This window comes from Bolinopsis microptera, chromosome 9, assembly GCF_026151205.1.
Source record: "Bolinopsis microptera isolate Bmic1 chromosome 9, MBARI_Bmic_1.0, whole genome shotgun sequence".
Classification (NCBI taxonomy): Eukaryota; Metazoa; Ctenophora; class Tentaculata; order Lobata; family Bolinopsidae; genus Bolinopsis; species Bolinopsis microptera.
The window spans coordinates 5,339,573-5,362,068 of NC_087080.1; the positions used below are offsets into that span (position 1 = coordinate 5,339,573).

A 22,496-nucleotide genomic window follows, 5' to 3' on the forward strand; every position below is an offset into this window, starting at 1 on the left:
GGTAAAGCAATTATATTTAAGTTATTTTAAAGACTTTGGCTAGTTTATTGGGCTTCTTTGTTTAATATGATATGAAAAATTACAATTGACAAAAAAATGAAACAGTTAATTTATTTCAACGTTCGATGAGAGAAAATGTATTAAACACCACAAAAATTCGAACACATCCATAAAATCCGATTAAAATATGTACACCTAACGCCTAGGAATTAAAGTCAAACCATTATATTAAATTTAATATTGAAGAGTACAAAATTCTCGTTCCAGCAATAAAAATGAGCCTCAATAAACATGGTTTAACACAAATTCTTGTTAGTTCTGGAGTGAACATCTTTACTTTCAAGTCTTCGAATAGAAACATTGTGATCAAATTCTGACGGGAGATAGGAAAGATGGTAATCGAAGGGCAGGGTGTCAAATCAGTTTTGTTCCTGAACTATCTTCAGCCGATGAAACACATTCCTTGATCGTCTTCAGCAATCAAGTCTTCGTCTTGGCTACAGGTCTGTTTAGTCTGTTGCGCAACTAGCCTGCAAAAGAATTGGGATTCAGATATTCAATCATCGACTACCTTTAAGGACGATATAATTCATAACGTTAACATATTTAATAATCATCTTGTATGAATAACTGAATAATCATGGAACTAAGATCACGAAAATGACTTCCTGCCACTTACGTCTCAAGCTGCGCGAGGGTCCAGCAACTCCATCACTTTAGAGCGGTGTCTGCGTGCTTGTTCACCTTATTCCACTTAGCAACCAGATTGTTCATGCCCTTGTGTTTCTTGCTTCCAGACCCCATTATCAGTCCGTCTGGCTTTTTCTTCTGAAAAATGGGGACGTGAACACAAAAATGGGGACGTGTGGTCTACTTTAGAAAGTGTGAGTTTGGTAGCCTATTAAAGTTATCGCGCTTCAGAAGGCTTAGTTACAGTTATTATAGAAGGTGAATAGTCTGCAAAAAAAATAAATACGGACCTTCTTCAAAACTTCCTTCGTTGCTGCACTTTTCTCTTCTTTTTTCTCACTTTGTTTGCTTCCTTCAACTTGTGTCCCGTCCTACAGAGAAATTTCAGATATTAAAAAAGCTTTTGGGGTCCCACCCTAAAAACAGTTGTAATCATTATTATAGCTATAAACATACATATACAAACCATAACCAAGTCAAATTTCTGTGAATTTTGGCCCCTGTTGACCATTTAATCTCTGTTGACAGCAAACAGCGAAAAAATAAGGATTCTGTCCATCAGTGAGCTCTGAGAATAGTTGGTTAGCGCATCATTATAATTGTTATATATTCAGATAATAATCTATGACACAAATAACAAATGAGTGATTATCTAACAGTAACAATGATAATATGGATTTGAAACATATATGAAAGAAGGTGACGTATGAAAGAAATGGGAGTTAAAAGCAAGCGATGGGTAAATCGCTGCCATGTTTCAAAATAATATTGCTTCATTCAAGGATTAAGTAAAATAACAAATAAAGCATAGGTATATGTATTAATGAGTAATGAAGAGGTAAACAAATAAAAGACCTTGTACGATTCTCTAATATTATATGGAGGTTCTAAAGATTCGATCCGCTAAAATACGAGACAAAGACAAGCAATAACTCGATAAATGATAATAGGAATAAAAAATCTTACCTGTCCCGACGTTCCCTCAGAGATCCTTAACATTTGAAAATATCACCAGTAGTACCTCACACATGACACCACTATCTTGAGATTTCTATACACCGCAACTTGCATTTCCTCCTATCAACTCTACTTCAACCTTTGTTCATACCTCCCTAAATCCCTAAATCTGGAGTTAGCATCACATGTTGCGGGTGAGGAAATTGTAGCAGCTGCACCTTTCTTACCTTGTTCTCAGTCGGGGGCGTTTCCTCCGAGGGGGCAGCAGGAGAGGAGGGAGCTTTTGTGGGGGTTCCGGGGGCAAGAGGAGGCGTGCTATACCTCATGGGCGCTTTAACACTCACAACACTAAGGGGGAATCTGTTTTAATTCCAAGAAAAATGTCAATTCCAGGAAACTGGAGAAATAGAAGTTTTTTTCAACTTTCTTGAACAGTTATAATAATTAGTTATCGAGAATTGAGATACACAGGAAATAACTGATTTAAAGGCGCGGCTACTGCACTATATTCAGCGCTTTACTGCAAGAATAAATTATTATTAAACAAAAAGCGATCTCCTTACCCTAGATCTTCCTGTTTTTTCTTCTTTTCTTCCTCATCCTCAGAGTCACTGTTACCCGGGGAATAGGTCTCCATCATACCGTCGTCGGGAGGAGGGGGCGGTGGGGCTGTCGGCATTCCTGGAGGATAAGCAAGTTCATTACGCAACTGTGGTAAATGTTTGAAGATTCGGATAACAAATTGATAATTGAGACGTTATTGCAAGTTTTCACTATATAAAACGAGGGTGGGCGACAATTGACCCCCCGACAATATAATCTAATACAATTGACCCTGACCCTGACCATAACCCTAACCCTAACCCTAACCATAACCCTGACCCAGGACCCTAACCCTAACCCTGACCCTGACCCAGGACTCTGACCCTAACCCTAACCCTAACCCTAACCCTAACCCTAACCCTAACCCTAACCCTTACCCTGACCCAGGATCCTGACCCTAACCCTGACCCAGGATCCTGACCCTAACCCGATCAATTGACCCCAGTGTAATTACATGGGGGTCAATTGTCGGGGGGTCAATTGTCGTACTAAACCCTAGATTTCGCGACAATTGACCCCAGTGTAATTACATAGGGGTCAATTGTCGGGGGGTCAATTGTCGGGGGGTCAATTGTCGCGGTACCATAAAACGAATCTTAGAAAGTTCTAAAACAATCCAAAGCAACAAGAAAATACACAAATTTTACGAACCAGGGAAATGGCTCATCCCGTTCCATGGCTCCATAACCACATTACCCCACATATCCTGGTAGTAACCCTGAAGTGGAGCAGGTGGCGGTGGGGCAGGTGGCGGCACATCGCTCGGAATTGGTGGTACAGAGGGTGGCAGAGGTGGAGTGGGAGGAGGAGGAGAGGGAGGAGGTTCCGCAACTGGTTCTGTGGGTGGAGGTGAGGGGGTTGAAGAGGAAGAAGCAACCTCCGGCGTCTTGTCTTTGGTTGACGTCTCAATCTGAAAAAGATTATTGGTAAATGGAAGTATGTCATTAGAATTTTTGCAAAAATAGAATGAAGGTCAACTTGCTATATTCTCTCCACTTCAAACTTTGGTATTATACGGTACGGCGATTCTTCAATCTATGTAGTTAACCGACGCTATCGAACAAGTAAAATTCTAATTGAATTATGACAATAACTAAGATGCAATGATATTGGTGATCGCAATATGTGATCAAAAATTCCTGAAAAGATTGAGAATTGAAAATCGCAATATGTGATTAAAATTCCCCGAAACAAATCGAAAATAAAAAATAAAAATATAGATCCCATAATCATGATAATTGTTCACTAACTAATAAAACGCGGCTAAAAATCTATTTGAACGGTTGTCAGCTAAAAGAACCCTGCCTGTTAAAGAACATGTTTGAACGGCGCATTTCAAATGCATACCTGTAATTCATATTTAGTATTTTATTCTTAAATCAGTTCAAACGTATTCCTCTAAGTTAAGCGCCTTCAAAAGATCACCATGAACTAGCATACAATGTTTCGTGGTCGTGCATTTCATCTTAGAAGAGTACGTACAAAACCTGCACTTGAACTGAAACCGAAAGGTATGGTGCTTGGCATGTCTCTTCAGCTGAACCATCTGCCTGGCCGCATATCCGCAATCCCCACACTGAAAGGGACGTTTGTCCTCGTGGATCCTCATGTGGGTGTAGAGATTGCCCTTCTGGTTGAACTCATGACCGCAGATCTGACACTTGTAGTGGTTTCGGTTGACGATGTCGTGGTGTAGTGGAAGAGATGGTGGAAGAGAGGGTCCATGTTTCGATTCTTTGGAGAGAGTTGGGCGGCTTTCCTTGTTCCGGATAAGGACCGGTATCCGCGGATTCTGATTAGATGGTTTGATCAAGGGTGAAGAATCCTGATGAAATCTGATTTTAGCGCTTTGGCCTGGTTTGCGAGACACATCACTTGTGTACAAAGGCAGCGCCCAAGTCGCAGGAGAGCTGGTATTTGACAGCATCCCATGCTGAGAGATTGTATTTGTAGTAGAGATCCTGTTATCCAACTGAGGAAGGACGTTTAATTTCTCGCCGCTCGGTATCCATCTAGATAAATCAATAGCCTCCTCCTGCTCCACTTGATTGGGGCAACTGTCAAAATCAACGATACCCTTCAACGAAAATATTCCGTTGATATGAAGACATCGAACGCGTACACAGCTTTGGAAATGGGCAACATTAAAATCTTCACCGATAGCTTCCTCGGGCGAACTGTCATCTTTCTTCGAGGGTAAACGATTAAAATCAGATAAATCGGCATGTCCTAACATCTTCCTGACATCCGTCTCGTTTTGTTTCTTGATAATTGTGCTGTCTTGATACGTGGGACCAAATCCGGCCTCGGTTACGGATGCGTTGTTGAAAGCTGGGTGCGGGATGTGAGCTGGGCGTGGTGCGTTTTCCGCCATTACCGGAAGAAACATTTCTCCGTCTGTATTCAGGATGAAATTATACAAATGTGATTGTTAGGAGATATTACAGACAAATTAAAATGAACTGAAAGGTCTAAAATGAAACCATCTTGTTATTTTAGTATCGGGTGATCAGCTGAACGAAACAATTTTGCACGAATACTATTTATGTACATGCAAATAAGCGACCGTCTCGGAAGAGGTAACGTCCGCCACCGGACAAAAATGCATCATTATTCACCGCAGTTGTTTGTACACTACGGTTAGAAGAAGTCGGCAGTAAATTAATAAAGTTACGAAATTTTTAAGTTTCATGTAGGAACCGACCGGATTGGGGTTTTGGCTGCCGGACCGGATTCAGCCGGATTTGGATCTCAAATCCGGCAAGCCGGATTTTGCCGGACCGGAACCGGTGGTTTCAGAGTGAAATAAAAGGCAGCCGGATTTTGCCGGTTTTTGCCGGAAAATCTCCTTCCTTTCCACGCCTAATCTTCATCGAGAACTTCTTGCAGCTTGCATAAGGGATCCCATTTTCTTCTGAGTAGAACAACCAGACGGATGATGTTTTAGATTTACTACTACTCGACTCGACTTAGGGCGGCTTCAACGTCCGAACAGATATAGTTTTTTTACAAATCTTCCTATCTACTACTAGACATTGCTTAAACAAGCAGTACGTAGCAGACACAATGTAACACGAGTAGACACGAGTCACGACACTAGACGAGTAATAATCAGAAATGATATCTAATTGGCATATGCTGCCAGACCCCTGATTGAGCGCGTTTGTGCGAATTCCCTTTTTTTCATGCAAGTCTGAGTATCATTGGGTCACGTGACTTACAACCAGAGGTGCTTAATAAGGTTGTTCGTAAGCAGGCACTGTCTAGTACAGTACTAATCACCGTCTGGCGTCTAGAGCTGAGTCACATGATTGCAGTAATGAGCTAATTAAGTAGCTACCCAGACCCTGAACACGTGACCTTCATATTTCGTATTTCATAATCAGAAGATTAAATACTGCAAATTTTGCGATTATAGCCGGGGGCTAGCCCAGGGAGGTGGCCCAAAATATTTTCCGGTTTTTTCTAAGTCCGCACCTACCCCTCGATACACTATTCTGTATTCTGGACTCAAGGTTTCCCCCGGTAATGCGATCTCGGAAGGCAGGCCTCCCCTTTGCAACACGAGCTCGGAAGCGGGAGCTCTCGTTACAGGAGGTACGTCTCGAGAACCACTCGGACCGAAATTTTTTAAGTTAAAATTTTTCGAAGTTTTTCTGAAAACCACTTTTTTGCACGATTCAGGCTACCCTGTTCATTATTAGCCGAAAATATTTTTTCGGTTTTTCGAAGTCCCCACCTACCCCTCGATACACAATTCTGGACTCGAGGTTTCCCCTGGTAATGTGATCACGGAAGGCAGGCCTCCCCTTTGCAACACGAGCTCGGAAGCGGGAGCTCTCGATACAGAAGCTGTACGTCTCGAGAACGACTCGGACCGAAAACTTTTAAGTTAAAATTTTTCGAAGTTTTTCTGAAAACCACTTTTTTCCACGATTCAGGCTACCCTGTTCATTATTAGCCGAAAATATTTTTTCGGTTTTTCGAAGTCCCCAACTACCCCTCGATACACAATTCTGGACTCGAGGTTTCCCCTGGTAATGTGATCTCGAAAGGCAGGCCTCCCCTTTGCAATACGAGCTCGGAAGCGGGAGCTCTCGATACAGGAGCTGTACGTCTCGAGAACGACTCGGACCGAAAACTTTTAAGTCAAAATTTTTCAAAGTTTTTCTGAAAACCACTTTTTTCCACGATTCAGGCTACCCTGTTCATTATTAGCCGAAAATATTTTTTCGGTTTTTCGAATTCCCCAACTACCCCTCGATACACAATTCTGGACTCGAGGTTTCCCCTGGTAATGTGATCTCGAAGGCAGGCCTCCCCTTTGCAATACGAGCTCGGAAGCGGGAGCTCTCGATACAGGAGCTGTACGTCTCGAGAACGACTCGGACCGAAAACTTTTAAGTCAAAATTTTTCAAAGTTTTTCTGAAAACCACTTTTTTCCACGATTCAGGCTACCCTGTTCATTATTAGCCGAAAATATTTTTTCGGTTTTTCGAAGTCCGCACCTACCCATCGATACACAATTCTGGACTCGAGGTTTCCCCCGGTAATGTGATCTTGGAAGGCAGGCCTCCCCTTTGCAACACGAGCTCGGAAGCGGGAGCTCTCGATACAGGAGGTACGTCTCGAGAACGACTCGGACCGAAAAATTTCTAAGTCAAAATTTTTTTAAAGTTTTTCTGAAAACCACTTTTTTCCACGATTCAGGCTACCTGTTCATTATTAGCCGAAAATATTTTTTTGATTTTTTTTCGGTAAAAAAAACTGAAATCCGGCAAAAATCCGGCAATTTTTTTTCCAGCCGGAGCCGGAACCGGAACCGGATTTTGAAGCCGGATATCCGGCCGGAACCGAATTCAGCCGGATTTCCGGTCGGTTCCTAGTTTCATGCAATAATTATTAAAAATTGGGGTTGCACAATGGCGCGCAACACGGGACATAGTAGCAAATCATATACAAGCAACCGTGAAAAGTGGAAACAAAATGCTGGGTGTGCGATCAATTGTCGATTAAACACCACTGTAAACTTTAAAATGAAAAAAGTTGACAGTGGTAAACTTTGTGTGGAGACTTCTAATATAATGGTACGAGTTAATCAGTTTCTTAGTATCGGTTCTTAATTGAGGTATCTCAACACTTATTTTACTTCGGACATTCCAACCGCCACATTGTTACACAAGTGTGTAACCAGCCAATTACAGGAAGCCGAAGGATTCAATTATACATTAGGCCAGTGACGGTTAAGGTAGTGTGTACCATACTTTCTTCGCCCGAGACTTTGCTGCAATGGGCAGCTCCTCATTTAACCCTCACACCCGATTTCTCGAGTATTTGGCTGAGTGGACCGGGGGCTGCATAGACCACTCAGGATCATTAGCTGAGCGTCGACGACGCTCACCCCACGGCTAGTGACAGAGTCGGGAATCGAACCTGGTGGGGGGAATGCAACGTCAATTAATGTCAATTAATGTCAATTAATGTCAATTAATGTCAATTAATGTCAATGTCAGTTTTGCAAAATTTTGGAATACTGACATTAATTGACACGATATTTTTCGACCAGAGATTATGTAGTTCTACCATATTTTTAGCACTTTAGAACGTTTATATCATCAATTTATTCACTACTATCACATATGGAAATGTGAAATGTGAAAAATTCAGATCATTAAACAATAAAACTAAAATAATACGGTTTCCCGAAATTTAATTTTCTTAAATGGGCGTGGCCATTTAAGGGCGTGGTTCTCAACATCATCAGAACTTAAAACCCACATTAAACGAAATGCCTTCATGACATTTATATTTGAATAACGAATCTTAAACAGCTAACATTACTCCTTCATACTAAAAAAGCCGATTCTAGATATTTTACCTGTATAAGAAACCAATAAAATATGGGCGTGGCCGGTGGGGACCGAAGATGGAAGAGTTCGAAACTGAATTTTTTTTGGTGGTCTTTGAACCTACGGATCAACAGATAAGAACATACTCATAATTATTCAAGGACATTTTGTTTTTTTGAACTGGTCTAACTTACATAGACGTGAATATCTTGAATATTTATCGAATAATGATAATCTCAAATTTCAAGACATATTAATGTCAATTAATGTCAATTAATGTCAATTAATGTCAATTAATGTCAATGTCAGTTTGGGGTTTTTATGGAATACTGACATTAATTGACGTTGCATTCCCCCCAACCTGGTACCTCAAGCAATACCAGGCGGATTAACCAACTGAGCCACTAAGCCGTTGAAGTTGTTTTTGACGTAGTTTTTGAGTACGTGGTTTTTATCTCAGTTTGTATAATCATCTCGATAAACATTCTGATCAAGTGTGACCCTGTGTCAAGTAAGATTTCACACGTTGAAGAAGATACTCAAGCACACGTAGCTACTACCTTATTTAAGTAGGAAAAAAATGTGAACACAGAAATAAATTACGAAAGTTTAGAGTGGAAATCACTGTATGTACATGACAGGTTGTCGGTAACACATCAAAGGATGTCCAGGATGCCTGGGGGGGGGGGGGGGGGGGGGGGCAACCATATTAAAGTATATTAAAATGTAGGATTTTTCCCGATTTTGACCCGGGGATGTACTTTAATATACTTTAATATATCTACAATATACTTTAATATATCCCTATCTCCTTGGAGGCCTACATCAAAAATTGTTGCCCAAAATAAATGCAATTCTTAATCGATTCCAAAAAGTTCTTGAAAAAATATTGAAAACTGATGGAGTTATTTCAATTTTAATGAAGTCATTTTGGCTAGTATTCCGAACCGAGATATTATGTGCAATTTTCCCAATTTTGTTCATGGAGGTCTTTTTACTTAGTATCCACTATATTCAACAAACACTGAGTTATATCTTTCACATAGAGTTAGTCTCATTAAAAAATATTGAAATTTTATCGAATTTGGGCAAAAGCGTATGCCCAAATATGGGCATATTTTTAAAAGCTCATAGCTCAGCCAATTTTTGACCAATCTGGATGGAAATTCATGTACTAGTCCAGGACTAGTAGTCCTAAAACAGGCTTATCTTGCGAATCTGAGTGAAAAATATAGTTCATCATGTAAATCTTACGGGTATCGGCCTTACAAAATGACAGGCCTCACAAAATGACAGCCCACATAGACCATGCTGTAGCTTAGGTTCCCTATACATTGAACCCTATTCCTTTTACTGTATGAAAGAAAAAGCATTATTTAACACTTCCCAAGGAATGATTATGACATAGAATCTATATTTCTTACATAAATATGGACGTTTTTGCTGTTCAGTCATTGCCCCGCCTAACTGTTACCCAGAATGGAGACCAAAGTTTTGAATTTAACCCCAGAAAACCAGGTACTACCATGACTTATGTCAATCAAAGACTACTCTGGTCAAATAAAAAACTGATTTAGTGACTTTGGTAGAAGAAATGACAAAAAAATGACCTAGCCTCACAAAATGACAGTGTTATGCCTCACAAAATGACAGTTTTATTTTATGATACAAAGATGGCATATTTATATTGGATGCCCCTTGCCTAATTATTGGTATTCTTAAACCCAGTAAGCTCATGATGAGCCTAAATGTGTTTGTTTGATCATCAATTTTGATCAAAATGCCTCACAAAATGACACCGAAAAGCCTTACAAAATGACAATGTTTCAGATTGAATTATTTTCATCATCTAAAATGGATCAGAGACAGTCAATACAAGAATGAGTTAAAAATAATCATAATCTGACAGTTAACAATCAAGTAGCATTAAAAAAGTGCAGTTCTGATATCAAAACTTTGATTTCAAACTCTTTGATTTCAAACTCTGATTTCAAAACTCAACGAAATAAAGCTTCTATTTTGTGAAAGCAGAGAGTAATAACAACTCCTAAAACATGTCAAACGTTAACTAAACACTGAAAAGTGATCTATCCAGTCATAGAAAATATCAAATATAACCAAATACTGTGTTCAAGTATGAAAACAAAAAATGATTTTTACGCCTCACAAAATGACATTTTTTAAACTTTTTCAAAGTATAAAAAATGTTCCTTTTTAAATATATTTTGGTAAAAACAGAACTGGTATAATATAAACAACATATACATATATATATCTAACAGTAAGACACGTGAAAGAATAATTCAACTTTTTCCCAAATCGGATTTGAAGTGATGCCGTTTTGGGTTGTCATTTTGTAAGGCACTATCTCACGCGAAATTGCCCAACTTTTTTAATCATCCTTTTTCCTGTAAAAGCTATTCTAATCTTCAATCTATTATATTTATGTAACTGTCCTAGGTGAAATCAAATTTCTATAGGCTGCTGTTAAAAAATGACAGCCGTGACGAAATTGTCATTTTGTAAGGCATGTTTTTTTGGAAGATTTCAAAGATGACAATTTTTATCGCAAAATTTACGGTTTTTCAATCAAATCAACCCCCGGGAAGAAAAATATACCTGTTGAACTACCTATCTGGATAATAAAACATGAACAAAACTCATTTTTGTGCATTTCAGAGCCATCTCCTTTTTCGTGTCATTTTGTAAGGCCGATATACGTAACGAAGAATATAAATCTTTTAATTGTAGGTATATTAAAGTATATTAAAATGTAGGATTTTTTCCGATTTTGACCCGGGGATATACTTTAATATGGTTGCTATGTTGACCCCCCCCCCCCCCCCCCCCCATGCCTGCTAGTTTTGAAGAAGATCCTAAACTACACTAAGCACTTGGGCAGCTCGATAGACACTCCATTGTAAACACCAACAGCTGATCAGCAGTTGTATTTATGTATTTCCCGGCCGCAACTTTAGTTTCTATCAGTCTATAGATTTTTTCATTTCCTGTGTCTATTTTCCTAGGTCTCTTTTGGGGGGGGGGGGGTCAACCTCATTTTACCTCACGAGGCCAGCCAAAAAAGGCAAAATTGGGATGAGGTAAAATGAGGTAAATAAATCTAGTTTTCTAAGCCTTTTTTTAGAGACAAAAAAGGTTTATTCGAAGTCATTATACTATAATTCGAGGCTGTGCATGGTCTCCCATGATATTTAATGGTTTATTAGGGGTGATGTGGTCCCTGGGAAGGGGCATTCCCAGTTTAACCTACTTACTCTCCAAACTTGGGGTAAATAAAACTTCGCATTGTTAGGCCCTAAACAATCAAATTCTTGTTTTACTAGGCCTACGTCATATGGGGGTGATTCGGAATCAGCGTCCAAAAATACACCGAAAAAGATTACTTTTATACCTTCAGGGCCTTTTCACAATAATTTTCTTAAAATCTAGATGAGCGATTTAGTAGGAGCACGTTGGTACAGCAATGTCAGCTATGTTGACCCCCCCCCCCCCCCCCCATGCCTGCTAGTTTTGAAGAAGATCCTAAACTACACTAAGCACTTGGGCAGCTCGATAGACACTCCATTGTAAACACCAACAGCTGATCAGCAGTTGTATTTATGTATTTCCCGGCCGCAACTTTAGTTTCTATCAGTCTATAGATTTTTTCATTTCCTGTGTCTATTTTCCTAGGTCTCTTTTGGGGGGGGGGGGGGGGGGGGGGGTCAACCTCATTTTACCTCACGAGGCCAGCCAAAAAAGGCAAAATTGGGATGAGGTAAAATGAGGTAAATAAATCTAGTTTTCTAAGCCTTTTTTAGAGACAAAAAAGGTTTATTCGAAGTCATTATACTATAATTCGAGGCTGTGCATGGTCTCCCATGATATTTAATGGTTTATTAGGGGTGATGTGGTCCCTGGGAAGGGGCATTCCCAGTTTAACCTACTTACTCTCCAAACTTGGGGTAAATAAAACTTCGCATTATAATTATTATTTATGAAAAGAAAATTGGACATTACAATTTCCATGATCCATTAGGATATTGTAAATAGCACTTGCTAAGTTTTGTAAAGGAATTAGCAATAACTTTAGTGTCACTTTGGCATTGCCAATTTATGGGGATATTTCCGCATTGCATGACATGGACCATTTAAATAATATCTTAATTTGATATTGTGATTATCGAGTCACTCTGAAACAAATTGTGTCTAACTAGACCAAATGAAAACAACAGTTGTGCATGGAACTGGATTGGATATCTACATGAATTTAGTCGAAATTGCATAGTGAAAGGTAATTTTATAATAAATTACTCATATAAACTCATACTTCATACAATTCTAAGTTCTTATGTACATGTTCAATGTTCATGATTCGCTGTAGAATAAAGGGCGGTTCAGAAAACCACATTTCGTTTAAATAATTAGATATCACCTCTAATTAGTTGCTCTATAGGGTCGGGAACAACCAAAAAAAAATTTTTGTCTCTACGGTTTCGTATAATACTGACTTGGGCCACGCCCATATTTTTCACTAATTTTTAACAGGTAAAATTCTCTAAATCGTCAATTTAGTCACGAAGGAGTATGGAAGGAGTTCTAAATGTGTGCTCCTCTAATATAAACAGTAAGAAATGGTTAACTTTAGTCGAGGTCTCAGGTCTCTACAATGTCGGGAAGTTCCTGCAGGAATTTGCGCATTGCGCTTGAAGCGCAAGATTCACAGCGCCAAAAGCGAAGGTGGTAGAGACATGAGACCTTGACTAAAGTTAACCATTTCATACCATTGCTATTAGAGTATGCCACTTTCAGAGTCCTGAACACACTCCTACAGCTCTTAATCGTCAATTACATGTATATGAATTTTACCTGTTAAAATATATCATCTTTAACTGATATCAATTTAGTTTAACACTGTTAATTTTTGTTTTTAACATAATACTTCACACTTTATTAGACTTAGAGGACTTCGACGCGCCGCGCAAACTAGCATTCTTGTTTCGAGCTGGTTGCTTCGAGATGGTTGCAAAGCCAAAAGCAACGATCTGGAAGGTTTGACATCATCAATTCAAAATGTTTTAGTGCCATGTCATGGTATTGGGTATTTTCCTTATATAATTTGTTCTACCTCTCTCGCTTGCAGTAGCGCGCGACTGCGCGTCACGCAGTACGCTTAGACTCATGGCTATTATACTAGGTGAACCATATATTACATTTTATAGAAAATAATAATTTGATTATGCTACGACCAATAATTATTGTGACACGAAACCACAATTTTATAGCTGCGCATATTGTTATTATTTTACATTCACAAAAATATTTGTTTCAAATCGTCGACGAGCCCAACTCGGCGTGTGTTTTGGTAAATTGTAACCTACAACAAGTTAAATTACACCGTAGTATTATATGAAAATCGAGCGATGAAGCAAATATTACTTGGCCGCGACGATTTGAAACAAATATAATCTACTGACAACAATGACATTGCATTTCAACATAGCTGACATTACTGAACCAACGTCAACAATCTTAAGAGTGTGGACACGAACGGAAACACACAACGTAAGGTTTGAAATCTTCGTAAAACTACATCATTAGAGCCTGTAAAAACATTTAACTTTAAGATAAGCAGGAAGACTGGGGCAGGAATTTGAGCCAAATTGACGATCAACATGAATGCATTGCTACAACAATGACATTGCATTTCAACATAGCTGACATTGCTGTACCAACGTGCTCCTACTAAATCGCTCATCTAAATTTTAAGAAAATTATTGTGAAAAGGCCCTGAAGGTATAAAAGTAATCTTTTTCGGTGTATTTTTGGACGCTGATTCCGAATCACCCCCATATGACGTAGGCCTAGTAAAACAAGAATTTGATTGTTTAGGGCCTAACATGAAAATTATTTGTTTGATTAGGCAACAACATGGTCTCGCACTTGCTATTATTGTACCCTGAAATCCGAAATATCAGATTACGATTATGACTATCAGATAACGATTAATCCTCATTGTATCAATCATACTATGTTTCCAGAACCTTCAACGGTTTCTTTATTCTGAGAATTAACATCGCGAAAATAGTGTTGACAAATATTGTCGTGACCCCAATATTTCTAAGAATGAAGACACCAAATTTTTTTATGAAAATCTTTTCAAAATTTACATACAATATAACATGTGGCGCAAAATAAAAACAAAATATAACTGATTGCGATCTCTAAAGGACAGATGTATGTAAATTTCAAAGGGAAACCAGAACGCAGTAAAATTGTAGTCGAAACCACACCGCACAAGCCTAGTCCCTGGTAAATGAAAATCAATCAAATAATATGTTGATAAAAAATCATATCCCATCAGTCCTTCTCGGAGCTTACGATCTTATTGTTCCTTATAACATGAACTCGCTGAGGCTCCAATTCCCGTTTCTGCTTAACTTCAAGAACTAACTTCCTGAAGGCAGCTCTCTGCTCGGCTGATCGGTCGGGGCTGATGTACACTGAGTCATACCCCTCCACTTCTCTTAGTTTTCTCGCTTTGCTCAACACTTGCCGCACATGATCTGAGCCGCTGAGAGTGAACTTGATAGGTTTAACGGCTGGTCCTCCATCTGATACAGTTCTCCCCATCCTACAGCAAGAAACGATTCGAGGTTTCTCATCTATGTTTTCTAGTACCTCAAGCACTCTCTTTTCCAGGATTTCTTCACTCTTTTCTGGTAGACCGTAGATGACCAGATTTTGACTACGATCCTCTTCCTCGGAGGCACGTTTCAGAGCAGCTTTCATTTTCTTAGGCGCTAGCGCCTTGCTGCATGAATTCTTCACAACTGACGACCAGGCTTTGAGTTCGCTTTTCACTGTCGTCTGAACAGAGGTCAAATCTTCACTTTTCTTCTCAAGCAATTGTCCTTGCAGTTTAATCACAGTGTTCTGATCTGCAATCTTTTCGTCCTTCAGTTGGTCGATTTCATCTTGTAGTTTGGTGGCTGAAAACAACAGCGGTGAACAATAACTGTCGAGAATGTCGATAAAAGTTTCCATCCAATCACACAGCGTAGCCTTGGTGATCTGAGGCTTGTTGAGCGTTTCTTTACGTAACACATTGGATTTCTGAACACCTGCCGCTTGACGCATATCGTTGAGTAGCATAATCTGAGCACCCAAAATCTGTTCAGCATACATTGATCTGAATTTGAGTGTAGAGTAATTCAACGCTATTTCATTGTCAAGATTCTCCAAGTATTTGTTAACCATGATGTACAATGTACACGCAGGGCCAGTTTAATATACACGAGTATATTATCTGCTACACAGTGAGAGCTGTTTAAACCGACGCAAAAGCAATTAACTGATAAGACAAAAAAATGGTTATGAGTTTTACATGAACATGACAAAACAAATGAAAAGGAAGCCCTCCTGCAAACTTCTTTGTTGAATTTCTTTGTTCAGGTGAGAAGTTGCGCAAAAGAGCAAAATAATAAAAACTTAAGATGTTCGTGTGTCGAACTTGGTACAGAGCAGCAGGATATTGATTTACCTGAAGATTACACCCGCCACGCCCCTTCTTTTATGTTTACAAACATATAAAAAGTAGGGACGGTGACAACACTATAGCCTGCACAAAAGAGATCATTGACGACTATTGTTATTAAAGGATGAGGGGACCTTAGAATTTACTTCCAAATATTCGCGTTGTCCTGTGAAAGTGTGTAGAATCAAAAAATACACCGGACTGTGAAATCGATAATTCGTGCAATATCACGCCGCGCTCCTATTGGCTGATGGCAATTTTGGGCTGTGACGTCACTTATGTGTTAAGACCAACGTGCGCGCGCACCCTTTGCTCGTGTCAACATTTTGTACTGTTCTGTTTTAATTACGTCGTGTTACCTTTGGCGTTTGCGAGAGCGGTATCTTTGGTTGCACTGAATTAGTCTAAGTTACGAATAATTCTCTTTAATAATAATAGTTAAATGTAACTCAGAAAGGCTATCTTGTAGTTGTAGTAGGTATTTCTATTTATAAATAGCCAAGATAAGTAGCATCCGCTAACTAAACCACAAACTGCTATTTTGTTTTGACTTGTTTGAAACCCGATATGGACACAATTAAAAAGAATGTATGATATAGTAGAAGACATTTTACTAGCTGGCCCTTGGCGCCTCTAGTCCTATCTGAGTACGCACGTGCGGTTTGACACTGCGCTTGTACCGGCCTTTAGTTGTACACTCAATTATAATTTACCGTTTTAGTTTACTGTGACTTGAGTGTAAAGCGTAACGAATGTGGATGTGTTCGTCTGCTATGCTTGGTATAATATTGCTTGGTGTAATAGTTGCAAATCTTGCTTACGTTATAAGTAGTGTCACATAGTGAGTTAGAACTTAAAAGCTTGGTGCTTGTCCAACTGGAATGAAGACATGCATTTCATACCTACCCGATCCATTTTTATTAGGACCGTGTTGTGTTGATATGACATGTTGATATATCAACTGTGGTACGAAACAGGGAGTTGCTAGGTGTTACGTTGGGAGCTATAAATATACATAATTTACATGCCTTTCTGTGTGACTTCAATCTTATTCCAGGTGTATCTCGGCTCATGGTTATCGTAGGGTGATAATTCTTTTTTCAACCGGTCATAAAAAGTCTCCTCTCCATTGGTTATAGGCTCGTTAGTATCGTAAATTGTTAATTTATTCTTAATTAGTAATTTAGTCGGCCCGCACGCTCATTTTACCTGTATTTCTATATGCGCGGATCAGAGCAACTCACATAATTGACGTCACAGGTTCAAATTGTTTTGGCTGGATATCTCGGCGCGCGAATGAAATACAACTTTGCGGATTTCACTAAAGTGGTTTATACGATTAATGTAATTAAAGGATTTGCACGAGAAAAAAACTTTTTCTAAGGTCCCCTCATCCTTTAAAAAGTAGCACATCTTATCGAGCTCACGTTATATAAAATCTCTGACAGTTAAACTCAGCATCACTACGAAATGACCATGTTGAGTTCCGCACTCCTCTTCATCTCTAGCCAGCTGGTCTAAACAATCCAAATGGAGTTCGGCTGGCACTTTGCCGGGGTACAGCTGTATCTCCGTGTCAGAACCAGGACCACAAGACTGGAACGATAACAAGTTGTGTCAGCTATGTTGGAATGCAGTATTGTAACAATAGTTAATAGCTAATATAATATAAGTTGCCCCCTTCCTGGGGCAGGAATTTGAGCCAAATTGACGATCAACAATACATTGTTACAACAATAACATTACATTTCAGCATAGCTGACATTGCTGAACCAACGTCAATAATCTTAAGAGTGACCGGTGACGGTAAGTGACCCGATGAGCCCCACTTCTTGTCAAATTATTTTTTGGATTACGACCCAATCATGAAGTAAAAAGTATAAGCTGCAGTTTAACGGCAAAATAAAGCTAATTTTAGTTCATTAACGTCATACTCATAGGTGTGGAGGATCAATGCGGCTACTTTTAATTCTTTAAACTTAAAGTTTTAAGTTCAAAGTTTGAACTTGATACATGTTCAATGTTAACTTTAAGTATCACAAATATCGCGCGCGAAAAGTGGTATGCAACGTATATGTCAAGCCCAGTGGCAAATAGTCAGGCGTCCAGGAATTTAACACCTAGTCAAAATTTGTTGATAACCGGTAAAAAAAGATTCTTGTGGAAAAAATATTCACATTAATTTAAAATTAAATCAAAATTGGTCGCTCTCAGGGCTAACGCGATGTTACATCATTTTATCGACTCGAAGTTCGAATCGAGCGCATTCCTAGATTCCATGACTATTTCTTACCTATAAGATTGCTTGACTATTTTTTGCGCATTCAGACACCAAAAAACGCGCAGAAAACGCGAGCTATCCATTCCTCCTTCCTCAACAACCCGGAATATGAACAAATAGTCATGTAAAATAGTCATTTGAAATAGTCATGCAAAATTTCAGCTCTGATACGCTAAAATATCAAGTTAATCTTAAACAATCGACAATCTAATATGAATCCTCCCAATCCTCCCAGCCATATTAACTGGTGAACGGTGTAAATATAGAGCGGTATTTTAAAATGTAGCATTCTAAATTTTATGGATTCAAGTTGGCTCCTTTAGTCTAGATTCATTTAGAAAATTCTCGAAGTTCGAGTAATACAGTATTCTCAGGGTTTGGTGCTTAAGGAAGCTTCACATCCGAGACCGATTTCCACGAATCAATTTAATATTGTAGCTACAAGTCAACAACAGTGCAAGTGGGAAGGAAGTGAATCTAGCCATTGCTACTATATCAGGGGAACTCGCGTGTTCTAGGCTTAAGCAAGTTTCACATCCTAGATCATCTAGAGTACAGTGCAACCCCCTCCATTATACATCCATATCCCGCTTTAAGTCCGAAGTTTATCATTGTTTATTATCCAATATTGTATCTAACCTGGCAGAAGCAAGCTTCAGATCCATAGTCAGGCCATAAATATCGACACAAGGTCGAAGCCACTATCAGAGTAGCGAATCGTTCATCATGCTGATGAGAGTCCGATCTTAGCGCTCGTTCTTCCGAGTTAGTATGAAGAATAGTAAGAAAATCTGTGGGCTAGGCTGTATAGTTCTTTTAAAAAATATTTCCTTGCGTTTCAAATAAATTAAAGAATTCTCAGAAATTTTTTATTTAATTTCAAAATTTGCAATTGCATATTCATCCGGTAATTATTCTAATGGATACGCTAAGCATTTCAAACTAATCTTGACCTGGGAGAAGAGCTGACCAGTGACAAGTCGGCCGCAAAGCGGCCGAAAAATATATAGCCTTTTTTTCTTCCCAAAATGGATTCCTAGTCATATTTAAAATTTATTCCACTGGGATGTCAAGTTTGAACCAAAATACCCTTTTCTGCGTCAGCTGCATGCCATTACAAGCTCAAAAACGCTACTGACGTATTCTCCATAAAAAGCACTTAATAGCGTAAGAGGTGATTTTAAACGATTCCCCGTCCAACTCGGCGTGCGTCTTGGTACATGTTAGGTTATAAACCTACAATGCATAAATAAAAACTTGAGATGTTCGTGTGTCGAACTTGGTACAGAGCAGCAGGATATTGATTTACCTGAAGATTACACCCGCCGCGCCCCTTCTTTTATGTTTACAAACATATAAAAAGTAGGGACGGTGACAACACTATAGCCTGCACAAAAGAGATCATTGACGACTATTGTTATTAAAAAGTAGCACATCTTAGTAGCTAACATGTAAAATTCATATACATGTAATAGACGATTAAGAGATATGGGAGTGTGTTCAGGACTCTGAAAGTGGCATACTCTTATAGCAATGGTATGAAATGCCAAATGGTTAACTTTAGTCAAGGTCTCATGTCTCTACGACCTTCGCTTTTGGCACTGTGAATCTTGCGCTTCAAGCGCAATGCGCAAATTCCTGCAGGAACTTCCCGACATTGTAGAGACCTGAGACCTCGACTAAAGTTAACCATTTCTTACTGTTTATATTAGAGGAGCACACATTTAGAACTCCTTCCATACTCCTTCGTGACTAAATTGACGATTTAGAGAATTTTACCTGTTAACATTTTTGCCGAGATTTACCTCATTTTACCTCACGAGGCCAGCCAAAAAAGGCAAAATTGGGATGAGGTAAAATGAGGTAAAATGAGGTAAAATGAGGTTGACCCCCCCCCCCCCCCCCTCTTTTTTTAAGTCAGACCAAAAATACCAACGGAAGTTGAAAGTTTGAAACACGATATATAACGATCGAAGGTGTCTTAATAAAACAGCTAGTGACTTGGAGAAATTTCTGATTTGAACCGTCAAATATCCAGCAGGAAATGACTCATTGTCAACCCTCAAGAGCTGTCTAGATTATTATTATACAATTTTCGGTCAGAGTCGTCCTCGATACGTACCTCGCACTGCAAAGAGGGCTGCCTACAGACACAAATTGAAAACTACAGAGACTACGCAGGTATGATGATAGCCAATGCAGGATTATATCATAGGACATATAAAAACATTATCTCACCTCACTGATTTCTTGTTGGAACATTTCGTACAGATCATCATCGTCATTCTCACGCTCGGATTCGCTGTCGCTCGAACCTATATTTATAAGTACGAATTAGGATTAATGAGCTCAGATAAATGAAACAAAGCTTGCAAAAATCATTGAATTTTATTGGTTCGAATTTTATCGGGTCGAATTTAATTCACATTGGGCCGTTATTTTTAGTATTACAATATTATATAAATAAACATAGTTGTAATAAATCATAAAGCTCTGGGAGCTCTACTGCGTCTTACCGTCATCTTCTCCAGGATGCGTAAGTTGAGATTTCCCCGTCATCTTGTTGGAATAACGATACGTTTTCTCCTCCCTGGCCATAATTTGCCATAAGAAATCATTATGATCAATGCTTTACGGGCGAGAGGTATATGTTTTGCACAGTAGAATCATTAAAAATCATCTTAAAAGGCGGACGCGACATGTAAATCTGTGGCCTATTAAAGCCTATCTAACTAATAATCTCAAGAAATCCGTATGTGTGTACTTGACCCAAACTTGAATTTCAATTGGAAACTAACCTATCAAAAGTACAGGTCCAGTCTTTGGTAACGGAGTTCTCCTCGTGAGATCGCAACATCTGTCCCAGTTCATTAATCTTGCACTGGACGTAGGACGCACTGAGGTGACCTTCAATAAAGTCACTGATCCTGGTCTCAACCTGGATTATCTGAATTTGAAACTTGCTCAGTTTCTTTAGATCCCCTCCCCAAAACTCTAGCTTCTCTTTCAATAATGCTGCCTCCTTTTCAAGTGCTCTCCGGGAGTCCTTGTCGATCTCTTTTAACGGGGATTTCGACTTCACTTCTTGGAAGATCCTGCGTTTTTTGCTTTCTTGTTTCGGAGAACCTGGTTTCTCGTTGTTCTTCTTCTCGCTGTTCTTCTTGTCGCCGTTCTTCTTGTCGCCGTTCTTCTTATCACCGTTCTTCTTCTCCTCACTGTTCCTGCTCCTGATCTCTTTCACCTCCTCCTTCTTTTCTGCTGGTTCCAAAACTTTCTTGCTCAACTTCTGCTCCTCAACTCTTTTCTGCAGGTGTATCCTGGCATTTGTCAGAGCAATTTGTTGTTTCTTCCTCTTTATCTCCGCTGCTATCTCAGTCACAGTTCTCTGTCTCCCGGATGGAGTGTGGGTAGGAACTGTTACTTTGGGCGGTGCTGGAATGTGCTTTGGTGGACTAATTTCCCGAGGGGGAGCAGATTCTTCAGGAGCAGGGGACGAGGCTTTCTTCACGGTGAAGGTAAGGCGTGCTGATGACTTTGTCGCTGATGAGACTTTTTGTTCGGCTTCACTTTTCATGAATTTGAATTTTCCTATTTTACCAAAGCTGCCTGATGGATTATCTGACGTTATCCTTTCGGGATCGTTTTCAAGTTCAACCCGAGGGGTGATACGCGGCAGTGTGGGTTTAGGCTGAGATTCAGCTAGCTTCTTCCTTTCTTCGGCAGCTTTGGTCCGTGTCTCGTTAATCTTTTTGATCTCGCCGCATTTCTTCCTCCACTGTTTAAGAGCGGTTTCCTGTGCTATCAAGTCGCTTTCGTAAGACTCTGGTTTTACCTTGAGGAGAAGCGTTTTAATAACAGGAAACTGTGTTATGTACTTTAAAATGGTTAACAAACTGTAGACTCCTGTTCCCCTCCCCTCTCCTTTCCCTCCACCCCGTTTTGTGCCCAACCTTAGAAAATAGAGTACCGACTTGACAAAAACATGAAAAGGTAACCGTGAGTCGTGACGGACGACCACTGACAGAGAGATTAGTTAACTCACCCAAGTAACTTCCTGAGTCTCGGTGTGCCAGTAGTAAGGATGTTTGGTCGTCTCATCCAGACACTCTCTCCAAATGATACAGTTGGGCTCCTCAGGCAGCTCCTCAAGTTTGCTCTGTTCTATATCGTCTATCTCCGCCAGGAAGCTGTCCAGCTCCGTGTCTAGCTCTCCTAAACCGTTATCTGAGGAATTGGTGCTCAGTTCGGAGTTCTAATCTCAAAAACTACATTCAGGAGCGTTTTAGGGTTCTCATTCTAAAAAGTCACGTCCACAGGATTGTTCAGACTGGGGCGACAAGAGTAATCATTGAACCTAGATATTTATTCAGAATTCCGCACTTAACGTGTCGGGAAAGAACTAATGCAAGGAGCATGATTTTGAATGCGGCATGAGAATTAATTGGAAACAAACAAGATCGTACCTAGATTTAAGTTAGCCATCATCTACATCCAAACCGTTTCTTCCGCTAACAAGCTTTTACATACTGAGCTTAATTTTGAGCACGTTAGAAATTGTTTGCTTGCATTCCTTTTTAA

General features: G+C 39.5%; 1 protein-coding gene across 1 annotated transcript; it reads right to left on the reverse strand.

The window, feature by feature from the left end:
- Nucleotides 1-306: 306 nt before the first annotated feature.
- Nucleotides 307-22,490, reverse strand: LOC134820924 (formin-binding protein 4-like). The gene is made up of 11 exons (XM_063831585.1): nt 22,382-22,490; nt 21,961-22,142; nt 20,717-21,750; nt 20,435-20,508; nt 20,157-20,233; nt 2,902-3,160; nt 2,211-2,328; nt 1,875-1,995; nt 981-1,061; nt 680-828; nt 307-530 (listed from the first exon to the last, which is right to left on the reverse strand). The coding sequence occupies exons 1-10, from the start codon at nt 22,401-22,403 to the stop codon at nt 712-714; spliced, it is 2,085 nt and encodes a 694-aa protein (XP_063687655.1). The 5' UTR covers nt 22,404-22,490; the 3' UTR covers nt 307-530; nt 680-711.
- Nucleotides 22,491-22,496: the final 6 nt, after the last annotated feature.

Coding starts and splice junctions, on each gene's coding strand:
- LOC134820924 (XM_063831585.1), bottom strand. CDS start 22,403: ATGATGGCTAACTTAAATCTAG. Junction 22,143..22,381: donor GATGGCTAACTTAAATCTAG/GTACGATCTTGT, acceptor CCAATTCCTCAG/ATAACGGTTTAGGAGAGCTA. Junction 1,996..2,210: donor AAAAAACAGGAAGATCTAGG/GTAAGGAGATCG, acceptor ATTCCCCCTTAG/TGTTGTGAGTGTTAAAGCGC.